The sequence below is a fragment of the Pseudophryne corroboree genome, chromosome 1, assembly GCF_028390025.1.
Source record: "Pseudophryne corroboree isolate aPseCor3 chromosome 1, aPseCor3.hap2, whole genome shotgun sequence".
NCBI classification, from domain to species: Eukaryota; Metazoa; Chordata; class Amphibia; order Anura; family Myobatrachidae; genus Pseudophryne; species Pseudophryne corroboree.
In genome coordinates, this window is record NC_086444.1 from 627,915,389 (window position 1) to 627,940,034 (window position 24,646).

The following is a 24,646-nucleotide window of genomic DNA, read 5'->3' on the forward strand; positions in this document are numbered from 1 at the left end:
GCTACCTAGTTTTAAAAGTTAATTAGTTATACTGATCCACTGTTACCTTTCCTACAGCCTTTTCACTGGGGCAATTTATGGTATCTCTCCTAATATTTGTCCCTCAGTGATTTGGCCTTGATTTAGGCTCCAACCAGGAGATTTCAGGGTGCAATGCCCTTGCACCACCTTTATCTGTAAAATGTATGAGTTAATGTCTACTTAAATTTTATTTTTGTTTCCTGGCTGAGTAGCTCTGACGTATCTTCTGACTCAGGCCCCTACGTGAGGTGTTTTATTGTCATATACTGCAGTGTGTTGGTATAAGAGTCCCCAGCTTATTGCAGTTAGTGGTCTACGGACCGGGGGATGGACAAATACGTCCATAAAACTCCAGCGGTTAGATCCTCCCAGTCCTCAATTGCTACAAGAATGAGTAAGACCAAGAACACGGCGGGGAAACTTAACCCCACCTCGCCCCAAGAGGCAGGGAACTCCCGTGACCAAGCTCAGGAGGTGGAGACGCTCCCTAATCAACCCTCTTTAATGCATATGGCCCAAGAGCTCTCCCGGCCCCAAATTGACAAGAAACTGGAGAATATCCCCCTAATTGACAAGAGGCTTGAACAGATACAAACACTACTTGATTCGACACTTGCGAAAATTGACCACAACACCTCACGGATCACCTCATTAGAGCAGCGTGTTAGCGATGGGGAGGACCAGATACACACATTACAGCGCTCCACTGACACTCAAGATTCCTCTATTAAAACTTTACAGGCAAAAATAGATGAGCTTGAAAACAGAGATAGAAGATTGAATCTACGCTTTGTGGGCATCCCCGAAGCAGTTAAGGACAGACAATTGTCAGATTTTGTAACAACTGATTTATTCCAGGCTTTGGGAATTACTGATGCCCCATTCTTATTACACATTGAAAGGGTGCATAGAATTGGTCCTGCTCGACCTGATGCTGAAATAAAACCGAGGCCAGTCATTGCGAAATTCATGGACTTTCGTATGAAGGAACATGTATTACGCTCTTATCGTAAACTCCCGCAATTGGTAGTGCAGGGAAAACGTATTTTGATTTTTCAAGATTTCTCGGCCTCTGTTGCGCAGAAGAGAAGGGAGTTCTCGGATGTTTGCAAAATACTCCATGAGAGCAATACTAGATTCGCACTAATGTATCCCGCTAAACTACGCATTCATGACAACGATCGCACATTGATATTTGTTGATCCCGCCACCGCACAATCCCATGTTACACACATGCTGAACCCTGGGAATCCACCACACTAATACTAGACATATTGATGTTATATACTCTATGCCTGAGTCGGTCTAATTTTCACACGAGAGAGACACTTGGTCTCTTCACATGCTACTTAGCTTGAATTTTAATGTTGCATTTACTTCTGATAGGTTTCTAAACATTATGTGGTTAAGTGCTTTGTGTCAGAGTCGGTATAGACTCTATTTGAGAGAGACATTGGGTCTCTTTACATGCTACTCAGCTTACATTCTAATGTTATATATATTTCTGATAGGCCTCTCGCCAGTGCTACTGGAGGGTTTGGCACTCGCGTGGTTTTTAGTTTGGTTTGGAAAAAATGGAAAATGTTATGTGAAGCAATGTGTTTTTTTTTATTTTATTTTTTATTTTATTTTTTGTTGTTCTGCCCGTGCCGTGCCTTCCTCGCCTGATCTGCTCCTAGGCTCAATGACATTGTGTGGTCTCGTTCGTTCCTCTCCGCTCGCTGGGAAGGAGGGGGACGGCGACGTGACATGATATTCCCGTTGGAGAGTCACCCTAGGGTGGGAGTGGGTTGATGGTCAATGACGGATCCTAGGATAGGGGCCTCTAACGCAGATTCCTGTTTTAAACAGTTATCCTGGAACGTGGGTGGCCTTAACTCCCCGATAAAACGTAAGCGGGTTGTCACACACCTGAAGCGGTTTAGACCTCAAATTATATTTCTCCAAGAAACCCACTGGATGGTGGGCGCCTCCTCTGCTCTTCGGGCACCGTGGTTGGATAGCTCTGTTTCTGCAGATAACACGAGGAAGACTAGGGGGGTGGCGATTCTATTTAGCAAACACCTACACTATACTGTTTTAAACTCTGTAGCTGACCCGGGGGGATGTTATTTAATTTTGGACATAGAAATTTGGGGTAACAAATACACACTGGTTAACATATATGCACCGAATGGCGAGACAGCTGCTTTCTTCCAAGAAATTAGCTCTCAACTGCTTCAGCGAGATAATTCTCAGCTTATCCTGGCAGGTGACTGGAACACAGTTGACGATCCCACTATTGACAAACGCCCTATCCCGCGTACTGCCGGTTCACCTTCTTGGACACATCTCCAAACACTGAAAACCTCCCTTCAACTTACTGATATTTGGCGTCTCCTCAATCCCTCTGACAGATCATTTACTTTCTTTTCCGGGGTTCATAGCTCCTGGTCCAGAATTGACTCCATATTGGTTGCAGATTCCCTAGTGACGCGAGTCATGAAAGCTGATATACACAACATCCTGATATCAGACCATGCTCCTGTGACATTGACGCTGCAAAGAACTCTTCAGTCAGGGGGTTCTAGGATTTGGAGATTTCCAAGCTATCTCTATAACTGTGATGATTTTAGAAAATTTCTGATAACAAGTTGGGCCAATTATTTAGACGATAATTTAGAGCACTGGGACCACCCAAACATTCTTTGGGGGGCGGCAAAAGCAGTCTTAAGGGGTCAAATTATTGAGTATGTTCATAGATTGAAAAAGAAAAACTTAGCGATTTATACCACCTTACACTCAGAATTGACTGATGCAATGCAACGCCATCTTACCCTACAGACTGATGAGTCCTTGCGGCTTTATTTACAGGCTAAACAGCTCTTAAACGATCACTTACTAGCGCAAGCAAAACGTGATGTGGTATTCTCTTCCCACAAATACTACAGATGGGGTAATAAATCCGGTAGACTACTGGCAACCATGGCTAGGAAAAAAACGACACGCAAATTCATAACAGCTGTTAGACATCGCGCCTCGGGACAACTCCTTACCAATTCCCCAGACATATTAGATCATTTTGAATCTTACTTTGCGGACCTATACTCTGATCTCCCCTTCAACGAATCCACCCACACCACACTCCTACCAGACACACTATTACCGCCAATCACGACCGCACAGTCGGATCTACTAGTGAGAGCTATTACAGAAGAAGAATTGATCTCGGCAATGTCCAAACTCAAGTTACACAAATCTCCAGGCCCTGACGGCCTCTCTAATGAATTTTACAAAATCCTCCAGCCCCATGTGGTTCCGACTCTGCTGGAAGTGTTCAATAGCCTTTTACAGCATCGTTCCCCCTTTCACCATTTCACGACAGCACATACTATTTTAATCCCTAAACCTGCGCATGACCCACAATTGGTGACCTCTTATAGGCCTATTACGTTGCTAAACACCGACCTAAAACTATTTACTAAGATTCTAGCAGACCGGCTGCAAGTTATTCTCCCCCACACTTTAACTAACCACCAACTTGGCTTTGTTCGCAATACTCATTCGGTTAAAGGAATTAGGGCGGCGATCGCGGCAGTTGTAGCTTCTGCTCAATCGCCCCAATCCAGAAATATACTCCTCAGTTTAGACACCACCAAGGCCTTCGACACAGTACTCTGGCCCCATCTATTTAAGGTCCTGGAACGTAGACTGTTCCATCAAGACTTCATTGAAACTATTCGATACCTATACGACTCTCCCTCGACTTCCCTTTTGCTTAATGGCTATATGAGCAACCCGGTGGTCATGCATCGTGGCACGCGGCAGGGTTGCCCCTTATCTCCCCTGCTGTTTAACCTGGCCATAGATCCCTTACATCGCTTGTTGTTAAATGATAATCCGTTTCAAGGAATCCAGATTGGTCGCAGAAATCTAAAACTTACTGCTTTTGCCGATGATCTTCTGCTATATATCTCTGATCCGGAGGCTTCATTGACACACACATTTAATCTACTACAGGCTTATGGTCAAGTTTCAGGCTTTAACGTTAACTGGGCAAAATCGGTGGCACTCAGATTGGGGAATGGTTCATTTTTGAGGCAGGGGGCGATGAATCTACCATTACAATGGAGTTCGGATCACATAACATATTTAGGGATTCGAATATCGAGAGAGCCTGAGCGACTATAGCCCTAAATTTTACCTCGGCCATTCGAACAATTGAAACAGAACTTGAGACTTGGAAAGCTATGCCTTTATCATACTTGGGGAGAGCTAGCTTGATCAAGATGATATCATTCCCCCGTCTGATGTATTTCATTCAAGCCATGCCACACTCACTTCTACCTAAAGACGTTCAACGTCTCAATTTTCTCTTTAGGAGATTTATCTGGCAGGGAGGGAGACCGCGTATAGCGCTAATCAAACTACAGCAGACTGTAGGGAATGGGGGAATTAACTTCCCTAATATCTTATGGTACTCCCAGGCGGCCCAACTGCGTTACCTACATGACTGGATGCAAAACGATAACACATACACAAATACAGACATAGATAGAGAATTTATACAGGAGGGGGATCTCATTACATTTCTACATCTGCATGATCAGGAGGTGTCCGAGGAGCTGAGGGGAAACCCCTTACTGTGGAACGTAAAAAAACTATGGAAGGAAATGCGACATAAACTAAATCTAAATGCCCACAAATCATTACACCTTCCGTTAGTGGTTAATCCTGACTTCCAAGAGGGTCAGGCACATTACCCGTTTACTATATGGAGGCTGGGGAAGGGGGTCCAGGATCGGTGATTTAGTGGACATGCGGGGGTCGAGGCCGCTCACGTTCCAGGAGGCCACTACTAAATACCCAACTCTGAGGGCCTTTCCTGTAGCCTTTCTTCTGGCTTAAAAAACTATATTTCATCCACTATCAGATGTTTTTCACCTGGGGATTGGGATAATCCGATGGATAGAATGTTGAAACAAACCCCTAGGGTTAAGAAAGCAATCTCGAATGCGTATGGGTACTTTCGGAACGTCCTGGACTACTCGAGGGGTCCGGGAGAGGTTATGTCTGGAGAGAATGTCTTCCGACCGTTGAAATCACTGACCTACTGGCGGCACGTGTTAAAACCTGCAAATTTTTTCCCCTCTTCTAGATATAAAGAAATGTCTCTCAATATTTTGCATAGGACTTATCTATCGCCCCATAGACGACACTTGATAGGACTTGCTGACACACATACTTGTTGGAAATGTGGCACTCCTCAGGCAGATATGTTTCACTGTCTGTGGACATGTCCCTTAATCAGACAATTTTGGATTCAGATACGAAATTACTTGACGGCCAATCTGGTAAATTATTGGAGGTTGTCTCCGGAGTGGGCGCTCTTTGGTATTATACCACCGAATCAGCGCCTCTCGTTGGGCAGTAAAAAACTGTTGCTGGCAGTTAGTTTGGCGGCTAGAAAAGCCATCCTGCAGGTGTGGATAGCGAAGGATCCACCAACTCTATCATTATTTAAAGCCAAATTATTCTACCTCTTTAGGATGGAGTGGATAAGTGTCCTGCTAGAAAAAGACACCAAGATACACAATTTCTTTGAGGTTTGGGAGAGTTACATAACGACCCTGTCAACAGCGGTTAGGAAACAGCTCCACGACTTGTTGTCCAACACAGAATGGTTTCTCACTAGAATGGCTGCGGGGGATCCGCCGATTGTACTTTAAAAGTTAATTGACGAACAGGGTGCTGTGGGCGGGTTGGGGGGGAAATCGGGTACGGCACGGGTATTGCACATACGTGTATATACATGTGTGTGTATATTTGCTTTATTTTTTTCTTATTGTAATTTCCTTCTTTTATTATATTCGAAAGTACAAATATGGGTCAGTCGACTGAGTTGGATTTCAGATCAGTAAGATAGATGATCTTCAGAGGTCTTGTTACATACCATTGTGATGCTGTTGATTGCTTATAACAGATTTATCTCTTGACTAAGGACTCAAATGTATTCTTCTTGCTCTGTTTTCTTATAATACCCTTATATCAAAGATTTGAAACACACTGAACATCTATGTATGTATAACATGTATTGCTTCAATAAAAAAATTATGTTAAAAAAAAGAGAGTGCTGGTGTAAATTGTATGCGTCTCTAAGCTGTCAGTCACAATGGCTGGCAAGGAACCAGTGAACTAGGTGTCGCAAAAATTGTCTTTGTGAAGTGTAACAAAAAAGCTCACACAGATGACTCCTCCCTATGCAAAGCATGTGCTCAGAGACTGTATTAGTTAATCCGTCCTAAGAAGCTAATTTTCCCCCCTGGTCGGTAGCGCTCACAGGAACCATTTCACAATGATATACTGAGGGAAGTGGCTGCTTTACGGAAGACTTATGAGACGGTTAGGGATATGCCTCAGGATGAGGTACCCTCTTTTGCTACGGAACCACCCTGGGTGGCTGGGCTAGCCAAGTCTGTAGAAGGTCTCACAAAACACTTGGACAACCGCAGACAGTTTCGAAGTATAAGAAACGCCCAGTACCATTAATTCTTCAGTCCGATGAATCCGGGGAAGAGCTTCTCTCTCAGGATGAAGCCGAAGAGAACGATCATGAGTTGGTTGAAATTACTGACGCAGACGATGAAGTTACACTGGAACCTTCTCAAGGGGTTGAACCTCTTAAATTTTGGCTATTAGACAAGTTTTTAACTTTTCTGAGACGACACCGGATTCGCCATACACGGCGTTATTTGGAAGAAAACTGCGTTCAACGGTCACTTAATCTGTTTTCAAAGAAACTGGATGATCAGCTGACGGAGGCTTGAAAAATCCTAGACAAGTGGTTTCAGATGCCCAAAAGATTCCTAAGTATTTTATCCGTTTCCATCGACTATGACTGATAAATGGGAGAAGTCACCTCTCTATCGAGGTTGTCCAAGAAGACCGCATTACCTGGGTCGGGAGCAACTTTGTTGAAAGACCCAAGCCTGCAGAAAAGGCCGTGGCATGACGGTCTCCCCTCCCACCGGGGCTCAAGTACGGTGGGAGCGTGGCTTCAAAACTTTCAGGATGCCTGGTTCAAGGTATCAGACAATGCGTGGATTCGCAATATCATCTCCCAAGGGTACAAGTTAGATTTCAAAGTTTCTCTTACGCCCTAGAGGATGCTGGGGTCCATATTAGTACCATGGGGTTATAGACAGGTCCGCCAGGAGCCATTGGCACTCTAAGAGTTTAATAGTGTGGGCTGGCTCCTCCCTCTATGCCCCTCCTACCAGACTCAGTTTAGAAAATGTGCCCGGAGGAGCCGGTCACAGCTAGGGGAGCTCTACAGAGCTTCTTTAAAGGTTTTTTTTTTTTAGGTTTTTTTTTACAGGGAGGCTGCTGGCAGCAGCCTCCCTGCATCGAGGGACTGAGAGGGGGGGGCAGTGTCCGCCCTGCGGTGTCTTGAGCCACTGCCTCCGCTGACTGGACATTGAGCTCCAGAGGGGGCAGATCGTGCCCCGCCACAGGGGAACGTTCACCCCGGCAGCCAGCCGCCACCCCCTCACTGAGCTGAAGTGTGGCGAGTTAGTCACTGCCCCCCCTTAAAAGCGAGGGGTCAGTCTGGAGAGGGCGGCTTAAGGGTGGGAGTGCGGCATTAACCGCGCTCCCGGATGGCTCAGCGGTACTGCGGTGCGGCGCCCTGAGCCAGCAAGGAACCCTACACTGACCATTTCCAGCCTGTCGGGGTCCACTGATCTCAGCCAGATGAAAATTCCTCAGGCCAGTATAATATTCAAGAGCAAGAAGACAGCGCCATTGAAGGGGCGGAGCTTCTCAGAGCGGACCCAGCAGCGGTCAGCGCCATTTTTCTTGCCTGCAATCACTACTAGTGGATGTCCAGGTCCCTCCCAGTGCAACTCCATCTATCTGTACGGTACCAGGGGGTTGTAGAAGGGGGGGGGCTGTGTTGTAGGCTGTGTTACCTATTAAGGGACACAGTCAGCGCAGGTTGGGGTCTCCCTGTATCGCTAGTAGCGCTGCATGTGGGTTGGCTCCAATCTCTGTATCTCTCTGCCATTCTTGGGGGGGAAACTCTGTCTAGTGAATACCCTGTGTGTTTGTGGGGTGTTTGGTGTGTGTGACAACATGTCTAGGGACATGTTTCATATGCTGCAGAGGATTTGTCTTCCCAGGAGGACTCCATATCATGTAATCAGGATTGCACTGTTGTAGCGCAGATCCAACTGCAAAATCTCACTGCGGGCAGGTAGTTTGGTGTACGGGACTGGACGCTCCTAACGACTGATGCCGCCTCAGGGTATGGGGCGCGGTTGTGTTGGACTTCCAGCATCAAGGTCATTGGTCTCCACAGGAATCACTGTTGCCAATAAATGTGTTGGAACTGAGAGTAATCTATGTGCTGGCACAAGCTGCCCAAGTCCTTTGTTCCAAAGCTGTAAAGGTTCAATCAGACAACGTGACTGCTGTAGCGTATGTAAACAAGCAGGGAGGAACTCTGTCGCTAAGCGATGCGAGAGGTGACATGAATTCTCCAGTGGGCAGAACGCAACGCTGTAGTCCTCTCAGCAGTATTCATTCCAGGAGTAGACAATTGGGATGCAGACTACCTCAGCTGTCAGGATCTACATCCGGGAGAGTGGACATTTCACCCAGAGGTGTTCGACGCTCTGACACAGCGCTGGCGGTGTCCAGAGGTGGATCTCATGGCGTCCCGTCTCAATCATCAGCTTCCTCGATACAGCTCTAGAACACTGGATCCTCGGCCGGAAGCTGTAGACGCTCTAGCCGTTCCTTGGCTGTACGGCCTAGTATACATGTTTCATCTGTTCCCTCTATTGTCTCGAATTCTCAAGAGAATCAAATTGGAGTCCATCATGGTGACACCAGATTGGCCTTGGAGAGCTGGGTTTTCAGACGTGCACTTTCTGCTCGCGGGCGATCCTTGGCCTCTACCTCTGCGTACAGATCTACTCCAACAAGGGCCCTTCGTGCATCCAGATTTACCACGACTATGTTTAACGGGATGGCTCTTGAGGCAGACATCTTAAAACACAAAGGGATTCCGGAATGTGTGATTCCCACTGTTCCGTGCACGAAAACCTGTTTTGGCAGCCCATTACCATCGCATCTGGCGATCTTATATCTCTTGGTGTGACGAAAAGGGTTTCACTCGGATGCTTTTCGTCTCTCACAGTTCTTGCTTTTTCTCCAGGCATGTTTAGATTCCGGACTTCGTCTAGGATCCCTGAAAGTCCAGGTATCTGCCTTATCGATTTTCTTTCAGAAATGCCTGGCGCTCCTACTGGATTTGCAAACTTTCCTACAAGGGGTCATTCGGGTAGAGCCTCCGTTTGTTCTCCCTACAGCTCCTTGGTACTTGAATGTGGTGCTGGATTATCTACAGTCACCATGTTTTGAACCCTTGGAAGAAGCAGATCTTAATTATCTAACTTGGAAGACTGTTTGTTTTTCTCCTAGACTTAGCTTCAGCCCGGAGTGTCTGAATTAAGTGTCTTGTCTTGTAAGCCTCCCTACTTGATTTTTCATCCTGATAGAGCTGAGTTGAGAACACATGCTTCTTTTCTTCTCAGGTCGTGTCAGCTTTTCATTTCAATCAGCCGATTGTGGTACCGTCCTTGAAGGAAGACTCTGGGGCACCTTCTCTGGATGTAGTGAGAACGTTGAACTTCTACATGAAATGAACCGCACCATTACAAAAGACTGATGCTTTATTTGTGGTTTATGATCTCCCGCGTCGAGGGTGGCCTGTTACTAAGCAGACCTTGGCCTGCTGGATTCGGTTGACTATTTGTCAAGCCTATCTACACCAATCTAGGTGGCTTCCATTACCCATTGCTGCACACTCTACACGCTCAGTTGGGCCTTCCTGGGCTGCTAGTGGAGGGGCTACCACGTCTCAACTCTGTAGAGCAGCCACTTGGTCCAGTATTCATACGTTTGTCAAATTCTACAAGTTTGATACTTTTGCGGCTTCATCTTCACGTTTTGGCTGTCTTGTTTGCAAGTTCCTCAGTGATCTCCCGCCCATGGGGGAAACTTTGGGACGTCCCCACAGTCTTGAAGTTGTGCCAGTGTCCCCTAGTGGCTGACAGAAAGAAAAAGGAGGATTTTTGTACTTACCCATAAATCCCTTTTTCAGAAGCCATAAGGCACACTGGCCGCCCGCCCGTCACTGTTCTCTTGCCTTCATTGTTGTTCTGTTGTGTTTAATTGTTATATGCTCTCTTCCCTCGTTTAGTTCTGTTCTCTTGTTCCCGTCTCCTCTCGGCTAATTCATAACTGAGGGATGATGGGGGATAAAGGGGGAGGAGCCTGTTTCGCTTCTTAGTTTATTTAAAGTGCCAGTTCCCTGTAAGCCACCATTATTACCCCACAGTCTTGAACTTGTGCCTGTGTCCCCTTTGGCTTCCGAAAAAGGGATTTATTGGTAAGTACCAAAATCCTCTTTTAGCCTGACATAAGAAGTCTAGCGATCACCTGTCCATTCTGTAACATTTCAGTACCTCATCCTATGAAAATTGGGGAAAGCTGTTAGTTGTAGGAGTAACAATGAATAGTCTAGTGATCTGACTTCTCATTACCTGTTTCATTGGGTCTCAACACAGGCTGCTTTACTGAGTGAGTACTCCACTGTGGTGCAGCCAATCCTCATGGCATTCCAGCAGCAGATCCAGTCCCTGAAAACACAGCATGAGGAGTTTGTGGCTGGTTTAAAACTACAGCAACAGCAGCAAATCCAGATCCCAGTGATGGAGCCAATTCCCGAACCACCTGCACCAGCTCCTGCCCCTGCACCTGCACCAGCTCCAATACCCCCACCAGGTAGCTGCTTGTCTATTACTTTTTTTTTTTTTTTTCTCCTTCTTCTTCACTGTTTTATATTTTACCTCCTTTAATACAAAAGGTTGTTATACCGACCATACTTCTACTTATATGGTTCATTTATATGGCTTCTCCCTTTTCTTTATAGAGGATGTGAAACCGCCACTTGCTATCCCTGCTCCATCAGAATTTGAGCCCCCTCCTGTTAGTGTGCCAGATCCAGGTGTTGCAGGAACCAGAGGTCCAGCTCCTCATGAACAGATCCCTCCAAATAAACCACCATGGTTTGACCAGCCGCAGCCTATAGCTCCCTGGGGCCAGCAGCAGGTACATATATTATGACAAAGCAATCTCATTAAATTAAATGATAGTAGCAAATACACTTTTTGTCTTAGGTTTTTCGTGACAATAGCATTTGTTAAAATTCAGGAAGCAGTAGTTAGTTGTGGCTGATATTTATAAAAGACGCATATTGCAATATTTTTGCCTACTTTTTGTGTTTAAGATTAACCCCTGTCTTGCTATAGTAGTATCATTGTTCTAGATGCACCTTGTCTCTGAGGAAAATTTTTAATTCCTTATGTTTTTTACATCTCCATAGCCATGCGAGCAGCCCCCTTTTCCTCATCACCCGGCACCTCCTCACTGCCCTCCATGGAACAATAGCCATGAAGGTATGTGGAGTGAGCGTGACCCAAACTGGAACAATGAACCTGAACCAGCATGGAACAGCCAGAGAGAACCTCCATGGAATAATCAGTTTGATGCACCTTGGAGCAACCAGCATGATCAGCCACCATGGGGTGGCGGAGCTCAAAGAGACCCACATTTTCGCATGCAGCGCCCACCACACTTTCTCGGGCCATTCCCTCCTCACCAGCAGCATCCACCACAGTTCAATCAACCACCTCACCCTCATAACTTTAACCGATTTCCACCACGATTTATGCAGGAGGATTTCCCCCCTCGTCATCCTTTTGAGAGACCACCCTTCCCTCATCGTTTTGACTATCCACAAGGAGACTTTACTTCAGGTAACCAGTATCTGAAACTATACTATATTAATAGATAACCACTCACCCAATTGAAATTTTTATTTAAGTTTTCTTTTTTTACTTCCTTCCTTGACACATTTAAAGGATGTCTGCATTTGTGGACTACTTAGTTGAAAAATATATCCACAATAATAATAAATGGTCTGTTTTGTAAGTATAACACTTATCCTAACTTTAGTCATTTTCTAGGTACACTCTCTTTCAGGGAGTGTCTAACTTTTACTGCTTATTGTAAAGTCTTCAGCTAGAGTGTTTAAGCAAACAATAAAGATAGATTGATTTTATTTACAAAATGAACTAATGTTCTTTATCCAATGTGACAACTATTCTAAAGTTGACGAATGACCATTTAGCAACAACCTTGTGCACAAATCAGACCATATTCTCCTGTTCAAGGGATCAGAATATGAACACATAAGGGCTGATAGCTGTCTTACGACTACATTTCCATCTATGCCCAATTTCTCTAACGTCCTAGTGGATGGGGAATAGCGGGCTCCGAAGGAGGCTGGGCACTCTAGAAAGATTTATGACTTCCTGGTGTGCACTGGCTCCTCCCACTATGACCCTCCTCCAAGCCTCAGTTAGATCTTGTGCCCGGCCGAGGTTGGATGCACACTAGGGGCTCTCCTGAGCCCTTAGAAAGAAAGTATAGATTTAGGTTTTTTATTTTCAGTGAGACCTGCTGGCAACAGGCTCACTGCAGCGAGGGACTAAGGGGAGAAGAAGCGAACTCGCCTGCTTGCAGCCGGATTGGGCTTCTTAGGCTACTGGACACCATTAGCTCCAGAGGGATCGACCGCAGGCCCAGTCCTTGGTGTTCGGTCCCGGAGCCGCGCCACCGTCCCCCTTACAGAGCCAGAAGCAAGAAGAGGTCCGGAAAAACGGCGGCAGAAGACATCAGTCTTCACCAAGGTAGCGCACAGCACTGCAGCTGTGCGCCATTGCTCCTCATGCACACCACACACTCCGGTCACTGAGGGTGCAGGGCGCTGGGGGGGGCGCCCTGAGCAGCAATAAAAACACCTTGGTTGGCAAAAATACATCACATATAACCCCCAGGGCTATATGGATGTATATTAACCCCTGCCAGATTCCATAAAAATGCGGGAGAAAAGGCCGCAAAAAAGGGGCGGAGCCTATCTCCTCAGCACACTGGCGCCATTTTTCCCTCACAGCTCCGTTGGAGGGAAGCTCCCTGGCTCTCCCCTGCAGTCTACACTACAGAACAGGGTTAAAACAGAGAGGGGGGGCACTAAATTTAGGCGCAGTATGAATTATATAAAGGGAAGCTATAGGGGACATAACTCAGTTAGTCCCTGCATTATATAGCGCTCTGGTGTGTGCTGGCATACTCTCACTCTGTCCCCCCAAAGGGCTTTTGTGGGTCCTGTCCTCATTGGAGCATTCCTTGTGTGTGTGCGGTGTGTCGGTACGGCTGTGTCGACATGTTTGATGAGGAGACTTATGTGGAGGCGGAGCAGATGCCGATAAATGAGATGTCGCCCCTGTGGGCCGACACCAGAGTGGATGGATAGGTGGAAGGTATTAACCGACAGTGTCAACTCCTTACATAAAAGGCTGGATGACGTAACAGCTATGGGACAGCCGGCTTCTCAGCCCGCGCCTGCCCAGACGTCTCAAAGGCCATCAACACTCCCTCAGATGGCAGACACAGATGTCGACACGGAGTCTGACTCCAGTGTCGACGAGGTTGAGACATATACACAATCCACTAGGAACATCCGTTACATGATCCCGGCAATATAAAATGTGTTACACATTTCTGACATTAACCCAAGTACCACTAAAAACAAAGGGTTTTATGTGTGGGGAGAAAAAGCAGGCAGTGTTTTGTTCCCCCATCAAATGAGTGAATGAAGTGTGAAAAAGCGTGGGTTTCCCCGATAAGAAACTGGTAATTTCTAACAAGTTACTGATGGCGTACCCTTTCCCGCCAGAGGATAAGTTACGCTGGGAGATATCCCCTAGGGTGGATAAGGCGCTCACACGTTTGTCAAGGTGGCACTGCCGTCTTAGGATACGGCCACTTTGAAGGTACCTGCTGATAAATAGCAGGAGGCTATCCTGAAGTCTGTAATTACACACTCAGGTACTAGACTGAGACCTGCAGACTGCTGCAGCGTGGTCTGTACCCCTTTCAAACAGGGATACTATTTTGCGAACATAAGACGTCGTCTTATATATGAGGGATGCACAGAGGAATATTTTGCCGGCTGGCATCCTGAATTATTGCAATGTCCATTCTGTCAGGAGGGTATTGGAGACCCGACACTGGACAGGTGATGCTGACTTTAAAAGGCACATAGAGCCTTATAAGGGTGAGGAATTGGTTGGGGATGGTCTCTGGGACCTCGTATCCACAGCAACAGCTGGGATGAAAATATTTTACCTCAGGTTTCCTCACAGCCTAAGAAACGCACTGTATTATCAGGTACAGTCCTTTCGGCTTCAAAAAAGCAGGCGGGTCAAACGAGGGAAGAGGAAAAAAGCTGCACCAGCAGCCAGTTCCCAGAATCAAAATTCTTCCCCTGCTTCCTCTGAGTCCACCGCATGACGCGGGGGCTCCACAGGCGTAGCCAGGTACGGTGGGGGGCCGCCTCAAAAATTTCAGCGATCAGTGGGCTCGCTCACAGGTGGATCCCTGGATCCTTCAAGTAGTATCTCAGGGGTACAAGCTGGAAGTCGAGGCGTCTCCCCCCCCGCCGTTTCCTCAAATCTGCCTTGCCGACAACTCCCTCAGGCAGGGAGGCTGTGCTAGAGGCAATTCACAAGCTGTATTCCCAGCAGGTGATAGTCAAGGTGCCCCTACTTCAACAAGGACGGGGTTACTATTCCACACTGTTTGTGGTACCGAAACCAGCCGGTTCGGTGAGACCCATTTTAAAATGGAAATCCTTGAACACTTACATAACAAAGTTCAAGATGGAATCGCTCAGGGCGGTTATTGCAAGCCTGGACGAGGGGGATTACATGGTATCCCTGGACATCAAGGATGCTTACCTGCATGTCCCTATTTACCTTCCTCACCAGGAGTACCTCAGATTGTGGTACAGGATTGCCATTACCAATTCCAGACACTACCGTTTGGACTGTCCACGGCACCGAGGGTGTTTACCAAGGTAATGGCAGAAATGATGATACTCCTTCTTCAAAAAAAAAAAAAAAAAAAAAAAAAAGGGAGTTTTTATTTATCCCATACTTGGATGATCTCCTTATAAAGGCAAGGTCCAGGGAGCAGTTACTGGTCGGAGTGGCACTATCTCAGGAGGTGCTACAACAGCATGGCTGGATTCTGAACATTCCAAAGTCACAGCTGGTTCCTTCCACTCGCTTACTGTTCCTGGGGATGATTTTGGACACAGAACAGAAAAAAGTGTTTCTCCCGCAGGAGAAAGCCAAGGAGCTGTCATCTCTAGTCAGAGACCTCCTAAAACCAAAAGGGTATCGGTGCATCGTTGCACACGAGTCCTGAGAAAAATGGTGGCTTCATACGAAGCAATTCCATTCGGCAGGTTCCATGCGAGGACCTTCCAGTGAGACCTCTTAGATAAGTGGTCGGTATCGCATCTTCAAATGCATCAAATGATAACCCTGTCTCCAAGGACCAGGGTGTCTCTACTGTGGTGGATGCAGGGTGCTCATCTTCTAGAGGGCCGCAGTTTCGGCATACAGGACTGGGTCCTGGTGACCACGGATGCCAGCCTTCAAGGCTGGGGAGCAGTCACACAGGGAAGAAACTTCCAGGGCCTATGGTCAAGTCAGGAGACTTCCCTACATATAAATTCTGGAACTGAGGGCCATTTACAATGCCCTAAGTCAGGCAAGACCCCTGCTTCAAAACCAGCCGGTACTGATACAGTCAGACAACATCACGGCAGTCGCCCATGTGACCCGACAGGGCGGCACAAGAAGCAGGATGGCAATGGCAGAAGCCACAAGGATTCTCCGATGGGCGGAAAATCACGTACTAGCACTGTCAGCAGTGTTCATTCCGGGAGTGGACAACTGGGAAGCAGACTTCCTCAGCAGACACGACCTACACCCGGGAGAGTGGGGACTTCATCCAGAAGTCTTCCTGCTGTTGGTAAACCGTTGGGAAAGGCCACAGGTGGACATGATGGCGTCCCGCCTCAACAAAAAGCTAAAGAGATATTGCGCCAGGTCAAGGGACCCTCAGGCGATAGCTGTGGACGCTCTAGTGACACCGTGGGTGTACCAGTCGGTTTATGTGTTCCCTACTCTGCCTCTCATACCAAAGGTACTGAGAATAATAAGATGGCGAGGAGTAAGAACGATACTCGTGGTTCCGGATTGGCCAAGAAGGGCTTGGTACCCGGAACTTCAGGAAATGATATCAGAGGACCCATGGCCTCTGCCGCTCAGACAGGACCTGCTTCAGCAGGGGCCCTGTCTGTTCCAAGACTTACCGCGGCTGCGTTTGACGGCATGGCGATTGAGCGCCGGATCCTGAAGGAAAAGGGTATTCCGGAAGAAGTAATTCCTGCGCTTATTAAAGCCAGGAAAGATGTTACGGCAAAGCATTATCACCGCATGTGGCGGAAATATGTTGCATGGTGCGAGGCCAAAATGGCCCCAACAGAGGAATTTCCACTAGGTCGATTTCTACATTTCCTGCAAGCAGGAGTAAATATGGGCCTAAGTCTAGGCTCCATTAAAGTACAGATCTCGGCTCTGTCGATTTTCTTTCAAAAAGAATTAGCTTCAGTACCTGAAGTTCAGGCATTGTGAAAGGAGTGCTGCATATTCAGCCCCCGTTTGTGCCCCCTGTGGCACCTTGGGATCTCAACGTGGTGTTGAGTTTTCTTAAAATCACATTGGTTTGAGCCACTAAAAACCGTGGATCTAAAATATCTCACGTGGAAAGTGGTCATGTTATTGGCCTTGGCTTCAGCCAGGCGAGTGTCAGAATTGGCGGCTTTATCATGTAAAAGCCCTTATCTGATTTTCCATATGGATAGGGCAGAATTGAGGACTCGTCCCCAATTTCTTCCTAAGGTGGTGTCAGCGTTTCACCTGAACCAGCCTATTGTGGTGCCGGCGGCTACTAGTGAATTGGAGGACTCCAAGTTGCTAGACGTTGTCAGGGCCCTGAAAATATATGTTTCCAGGACGGCTGGAGTCAGAAACTCTGACTCGCTGTTTATCCTGTATGCACCCAACAAGCTGGGTGCTCCTGCTTCTAAGCAGTCTATTGCTCGCTGGATTTGTAGTACAATTCAGCTTGCACATTCTGTGGCAGGCATACCACAGCCAAAATCTGTAAATGCCCATTCCACAAGGAAGGTGGGCTCATCTTGGGCGGCTGCCCGAGGGGTCTCGGCTTTACAACTTTGCCGAGCAGCTACTTGGTCAGGGGCAAACACGTTTGCAAAATTCTACAAATTTGATACCCTGGCTGAGGAGGACCTGGAGTTCTCTCATTCGGTGCTACAGAGTCATCCGCACTCTCCCGCCCGTTTGGGAGCTTTGGTATAATCCCCATGGTCCTTACGGAGTTCCCAGCATCCACTAGGACGTTAGAGAAAATAAGAATTTACTCACCGGTAATTCTATTTCTCGTAGTCCGTAGTGGATGCTGGGCGCCCATCCCAAGTGCGGATTGTCTGCAATACTTGTAAATAGTTATTGTTAACTAAAGGGTTATTGTTGAGCCATCTGTTGAGAGGCTCAGTTGTTTTCATACTGTCAAACTGGATATAGTATCACGTGTTGTACGGTGTGATTGGTGTGGCTGGTAAGAGTCTTACCCGGGATTCTAAATCCTTCCTTATTTTCTCTATCGTCCTAGTGGATGCTGGGGTTCCTGAAAGGACCATGGGGAATAGCGGCTCCGCAGGAGACAGGGCACAAAAAGTAAAGCTTTTCCAGATCAGGTGGTGTGCACTGGCTCCTCCCCCTATGACCCTCCTCCAGACTCCAGTTAGATTTTTGTGCCCGGCCGAGAAGGGTGCAATTCTAGGTGGCTCTCATAAAGAGCTGCTTAGAGAAAGTTTAGCTTAGGTTTTTTATTTTACAGTGATTCCTGCTGGCAACAGGATCACTGCAACGAGGGACAGAGGGGAGAAGAAGTGAACTCACCTGCGTGCAGGATGGATTGGCTTCTTGGCTACTGGACATCAGCTCCAGAGGGACGATCACAGGTACAGCCTGGATGGTCACCGGAGCCGCGCCGCCGGCCCCCTTGCAGATGCTGAAGTAAGAAGAGGTCCAGAATCGGCGGCTGAAGACTCCTGCAGTCTTCTAAAGGTAGCGCACAGCACTGCAGCTGTGCGCCATTTTCCTCTCAGCACACTTCACACGCAGTCACTGAGGGTGCAGGGCGCTGGGGGGGGGCGCCCTGGGAGGCAAATGAAAACCTATTAAAAGGCTAAAAATACCTCACATATAGCCCCCAGAGGCTATATGGAGATATTTAACCCCTGCCTGGATTCACAAAATAGCGGGAGACGAGCCCGCCGGAAAAGGGGCGGGGCCTATCTCCTCAGCACACGGCGCCATTTCCTCTCACAGCTCCGCTGGTCAGGACGGCTCCCAGGTCTCTCCCCTGCACTGCACTACAGAAACAGGGTAAAACAGAGAGGGGGGGCAAATTTAATGGCAATATTTTGATATATATAAAGCAGCTATAAGGGAGCACTTATTATAAGGCTATCCCTGTCATATATAGCGCTTTTTTGGTGTGTGCTGGCAGACTCTCCCTCTGTCTCCCCAAAGGGCTAGTGGGTCCTGTCTTCGTGTAGAGCATTCCCTGTGTGTCTGCTGTGTGTCGGTACGTGTGTGTCGACATGTATGAGGACGATATTGGTGTGGAGGCGGAGCAATTGCCAAATATGGGGATGTCACCTCCTAGGGGGTCGACACCAGAATGGATGCCTTTATTTGTGGAATTACGGGATAGCGTCAACTCGCTTAAGCAGTCGTTTGACGACATGAGGCGGCCGGACAATCAATTAGTGCCTGTCCAGGCGCCTCAAACACCGTCAGGGGCTGTGAAACGCCCTTTGCCTCAGTCGGTCGACCCAGACACAGGCACTGATTCCAGTGGTGACGGTGACGAATCAACCGTATTTTCCAGTAGGGCCACACGTTATATGATTTTGGCAATGAAGGAGGCGTTACATTTAGCTGATACTACAGGTACCACTAAACAGGGTATTATGTGGGGTGTGAAAAAACTACCTATAGTTTTTCCTGAATCAGAAGAATTAAATGACGTGTGTGATGAAGCGTGGGTTGCCCCTGATAAAAAGCTGATAATTTCAAAGAAATTATTGGCATTATACCCTTTCCCGCCAGAGGTTAGGGAGCGCTGGGAAACACCTCCTAGGGTGGACAAGGCGCTAACACGCTTATCTAAACAAGTGGCGTTACCCTCTCCTGAGACGGCCGCACTTAAAGATCCATCAGATAGGAGGATGGAAAATATCCAAAAAAGTATATACACACATGCAGGTGTTATACTACGACCAGCTATAGCGACTGCCTGGATGTGCAGTGCTGGGGTAGTTTGGTCAGAGTCCCTGATTGAAAATATTGATACCCTGGACAGGGACAATATTTTACTGTCGTTAGAACAAATAAAGGATGCATTTCTTTATATGCGTGATGCACAGAGGGATATCTGCACACTGGCATCACGGGTAAGTGCTATGTCCATTTCGGCCAGAAGAGCTTTATGGACGCGACAGTGGACAGGCGATGCGGATTCAAAACGGCATATGGAAGTTTTGCCGTATAAAGGGGAGGAGTTATTTGGAGTCGGTCTATCAGATTTGGTGGCCACGGCTACAGCCGGGAAATCCACCTTTCTACCTCAAGTCACTCCCCAACAGAAAAAGGCACCGACTTTTCAACCGCAGCCCTTTCGTTCCTTTAAAAATAAGAGAGCAAAGGGCTATTCATATCTGCCACGAGGCAGAGGTCGAGGGAAGAGACAGCAACAGGCAGCTCCTTCCCAGGAACAGAAGCCCTCCCCGGCTTCTACAAAAGCCTCAGCATGACGCTGGGGCTTCTCAAGCGGACTCGGGGACGGTGGGCGGTCGTCTCAAAAATTACAGCGCGCAGTGGGCTCACTCGCAGGTAGATCCCTGGATCCTGCAGATAATATCTCAGGGGTACAGGTTGGAATTAGAGACAGATCCACCTCGCCGTTTCCTGAAGTCTGCTTTACCAACGTCCCCCTCCGAAAGGGAGACTGTTTTGGAAGCCATTCACAAGCTGTACTCTCAGCAGGTGATAGTCAAGGTACCTCTTCTACAACAAGGGAAGGGGTATTATTCCACTCTATTTGTGGTACCGAAGCCGGATGGCTCGGTAAGGCCTATTCTAAATCTGAAGTCCTTGAACCTGTACATAAAGAAGTTCAAGTTCAAGATGGAGTCACTCAGAGCAGTGATAGCGAACCTGGAAGAAGGGGACTTTATGGTATCCTTGGACATCAAGGATGCGTATCTCCACGTTCCAATTTACCCCTCACACCAGGGGTACCTCAGGTTCGTTGTACAAAACTGTCACTATCAGTTTCAGACGCTGCCGTTTGGTTTGTCCACGGCACCTCGGGTCTTTACAAAGGTAATGGCCGAGATGATGATTCTTCTTCGAAGAAAAGGCGTATTAATTATCCCATACTTGGACGATCTCCTAATAAGGGCAAGGTCCAGAGAACAGCTAGAGATGGGATTAGCACTATCTCAAGAGGTGCTAAAGCAGCACGGATGGATTCTGAATATTCCAAAATCCCAATTAATGCCGACAACTCGTCTGCTGTTCCTAGGGATGATTCTGGACACGGTTCAGAAAAAGGTTTTTCTTCCCGAGGAAAAAGCCAAGGAGTTATCCGACCTGGTCAGGAACCTCCTAAAACCAGGAAAGGTGTCTGTACATCAATGCACAAGAGTCCTGGGAAAAATGGTGGCTTCTTACGAAGCAATTCCATTCGGCAGATTCCATGCAAGAATTTTCCAAAGGGATCTGTTGGACAAATGGTCAGGGTCGCATCTTCAGATGCACCTGCGGATAACCCTGTCTCCAAGGACAAGGGTATCTCTTCTGTGGTGGTTGCAGAGGGCTCATCTATTGGAGGGCCGCAGATTCGGCATACAGGATTGGATCCTGGTGACCACGGACGCCAGCCTGAGAGGCTGGGGAGCAGTCACACAAGGAAGAAACTTCCAGGGAGTGTGGTCGAGCCTGGAAAAGTCTCTTCACATAAACATTCTGGAACTAAGAGCAATCTACAATGCTCTAAGCCAGGCGGAACCTCTGCTTCAAGGAAGACCGGTGTTGATCCAGTCGGACAACATCACGGCAGTCGCCCATGTAAACAGACAGGGCGGCACAAGAAGCAGGAGTGCAATGGCAGAAGCTGCCAGGATCCTTCGCTGGGCGGAGAATCACGTGATAGCACTGTCAGCAGTGTTCATCCCGGGCGTGGACAACTGGGAAGCAGACTTCCTCAGCAGACACGATCTTCACCCGGGAGAGTGGGGACTTCATCCAGAAGTTTTCCACATGCTAATAAACCGTTGGGAAAGACCAATGGTGGACATGATGGCGTCTCGCCTCAACAAAAAACTGGACAGGTATTGCGCCAGGTCAAGAGATCCGCAGGCAATAGCTGTGGACGCGCTGGTAACACCTTGGGTGTACCAGTCGGTGTATGTGTTTCCTCCTCTGCCTCTCATACCAAAGGTATTGAGAATCATACGGCAAAGCGGAGTAAGAACGATACTAGTGGCTCCGGATTGGCCAAGAAGGTCTTGGTACCCGGAACTTCAAGAGATGGTCACGGACGATCCGTGGCCTCTACCTCTGAGAAGGGACCTGCTTCAACAGGGTCCCTGCCTCTTTCAAGACTTACCGCGGCTGCGTTTGACGGCATGGCGGTTGAACGCCAGATCCTAAAAGGAAAAGGCATTCCAGAAGAAGTCATTCCTACCTTGATTAAGGCAAGAAAGGAAGTCACCGCGAAGCATTATCACCGCATTTGGCGGAAATATGTTGCGTGGTGCGAGGATCGGAGTGCTCCGACGGAGGAATTTCAACTGGGTCGTTTCCTACATTTCCTGCAATCAGGATTGTCTATGGGTCTCAAATTGGGATCTATTAAGGTTCAAATTTCGGCCCTGTCAATATTCTTCCAAAAAGAATTGGCCTCAGTCCCTGAGGTCCAGACTTTTGTCAAAGGAGTACTGCATATACAGCCTCCTGTGGTGCCTCCGGTGGCACCGTGGGATCTAAATGTAGTTTTAGATTTCCTCAAATCCCATTGGTTTGAACCACTAAAAAATGTGGATTTGAAATATCTCACATGGAAAGTGACTATGTTACTGGCCCTGGCTTCCGCCAGGAGAGTATCTGAACTGGCGGCTTTATCTTATAAAAGCCTTTATTTAATTTTCCATTCGGATAGGGCAGAGCTGCGGACGCGTCCGCATTTTCTCCCTAAGGTGGTATCAGCGTTTCACCTGAACCAGCCTATTGTAGTGCCTGCGGCTACAAGCGACTTGGAGGACTCCAAGTTGTTGGACGTTGTCAGAGCTTTAAAAATATACATTTCAAGGACGGCTGGAGTCAGAAAATCTGACTAGCTGTTTATACTGTATGCACCCAACAAGTTGGGTGCGCCTGCTTCTAAGCAGTCGATTGCTCGTTGGATTTGTAACGCAATTCAACTTGCACATTCTGTGGCAGGCCTGCCACAGCCTAAATCTGTTAAGGCCCATTCCACAAGGAAGGTGGGCTCATCTTGGGCGGCTGCCCGAGGGGTCTCGGCATTACAACTCTGCCGAGCAGCTACGTGGTCAGGGGAGAACACGTTTGTAAAATTCTACAAATTTGATACCCTGGCAAAAGAGGACCTGGAGTTCTCTCATTCGGTGCTGCAGAGTCATCCGCACTCTCCCGCCCGTTTGGGAGCTTTGGTATAATCCCCATGGTCCTTTCAGGAACCCCAGCATCCACTAGGACGATAGAGAAAATAAGAATTTACTTACCGATAATTCTATTTCTCGGAGTCCGTAGTGGATGCTGGGCGCCCATCCCAAGTGCGGATTATCTGCAATACTTGTACATAGTTATTGTTAACTAATTCGGGTTATTGTTTAGGGAGCCATCTTTCAGAGGCTCCTCTGTTATCATACTGTTAACTGGGTTTAGATCACAAGTTGTACGGTGTGATTGGTGTGGCTGGTATGAGTCTTACCCGGGATTCAAAATCCTCCCTTATTGTGTACGCTCGTCCGGGCACAGTACCTAACTGGAGTCTGGAGGAGGGTCATAGGGGGAGGAGCCAGTGCACACCACCTGATCTGGAAAAGCTTTACTTTTTGTGCCCTGTCTCCTGCGGAGCCGCTATTCCCCATGGTCCTTTCAGGAACCCCAGCATCCACTACGGACTCCGAGAAATAGAATTATCGGTAAGTAAATTCTTATTATGTCTGCTCGTCCGGGCACAGTGTCCTAACTGAGGCTTGGAGGAGGGTCATAGTGGGAGGAGCCAGTACACACCAGGTAGTCATAAATCTTTCTAGAGTGCCCAGCCTCCTTCGGAGCCCGCTATTCCCCATGGTCCTTACGGAGTTCCCAGCATCCACTACGGACTGCGAGAAATAAAATTACCGGTGAGTAAATTCTTATTTTTTCTCTTAGAAGGAAGCAGAGAAGTTATATTAACTATCAAATTGGTGTACATGACTTTCATTACTATATTATTGCTCCAATCCTTAGATATGGGGCCGCCACATCATCACCAAGGCCACAGAATGCCACACCCGAATATGAATGAACATCCTCCATGGGGAGGTCCCCAACACCAAGACTTTGGCCCACCTCCACATGGATTTAATGGACAGCCACCTCATATGCGTAGACAAGGACCTCCTCATGTTAACCATGATGACCCCAGCCTTGTACCCAATGTCCCTTACTTTGACCTTCCTGCTGGACTTATGGCTCCACTAGTTAAGGTAATTTTGCTCAATCAACCTGCCTAACTCCGTCATTAAGCAAAAGTCTGAATGGAGTTGCTTCAAGATCATAGCCACTTTAGTATTAAGGCAATATATACTATTGTACAACAGGTTTGAGCTGGTTAGTCACAGATTTATATGTTTATGGAACTGCTGTTTGACTTTCACAATAGGTGCACTATCATTTATTTCTTCTTTGCAGTTGGAAGACCATGAATACAAACCTCTTGATCCAAAGGACATCCGTTTGCCTCCTCCAATGCCACCCAGTGAAAGGCTTTTAGCTGCGGTTGAGGCTTTTTACAGTCCCCCATCACATGATAGACCACGGAACAGGTCAGTTCTCTAACACTTTATTAAGACTGTAGACATACTTGAAAGTATTTTTTCAAAATGTTCTTTTTAATTTGAGTAAAACAGGCCCTCTCTTGGCTTCAGTAGGAGATCTTTTATCTTGGACTACCATATTCCTGACACATGGTGAATCTTCTGTCACTATATGGGCTGGATTCAATTAACCTTGTTAATTAACCACGTACACAAAAGGGAAGCTTTTATGCCTGAGGCTATTCAATTACAACACTTTTTCCTTGCGCTTAAAATTGCGGCTAACTTGCGATAAGTACATAGAGCAATAGGTTTGTGGTACCTGCAATAAGGGCATTTACCACAGATTTGTGTTCCAGTCTCCCTCAGACTATAACAGAAATGCTTGTGGGCTGTAAC

At 47.4% G+C, this 24,646-nt stretch overlaps 1 protein-coding gene across 3 annotated transcripts in view; it reads left to right on the plus strand.

The window, feature by feature from the left end:
• Positions 1–24,646, plus strand: part of CHERP (calcium homeostasis endoplasmic reticulum protein) — a 142,394-nt gene that overhangs the window by 42,210 nt on the left and 75,538 nt on the right. For all 3 annotated transcript variants that reach the window (XM_063914510.1, XM_063914508.1, XM_063914509.1), the window contains exons 8-12: positions 10,635–10,851; positions 11,000–11,178; positions 11,453–11,885; positions 23,679–23,917; positions 24,123–24,256. In XM_063914510.1, coding sequence (XP_063770580.1) covers positions 10,635–10,851; positions 11,000–11,178; positions 11,453–11,885; positions 23,679–23,917; positions 24,123–24,256 — 1,202 coding nt within the window. The remainder of the gene's footprint in view (positions 1–10,634; positions 10,852–10,999; positions 11,179–11,452; positions 11,886–23,678; positions 23,918–24,122; positions 24,257–24,646) is intronic.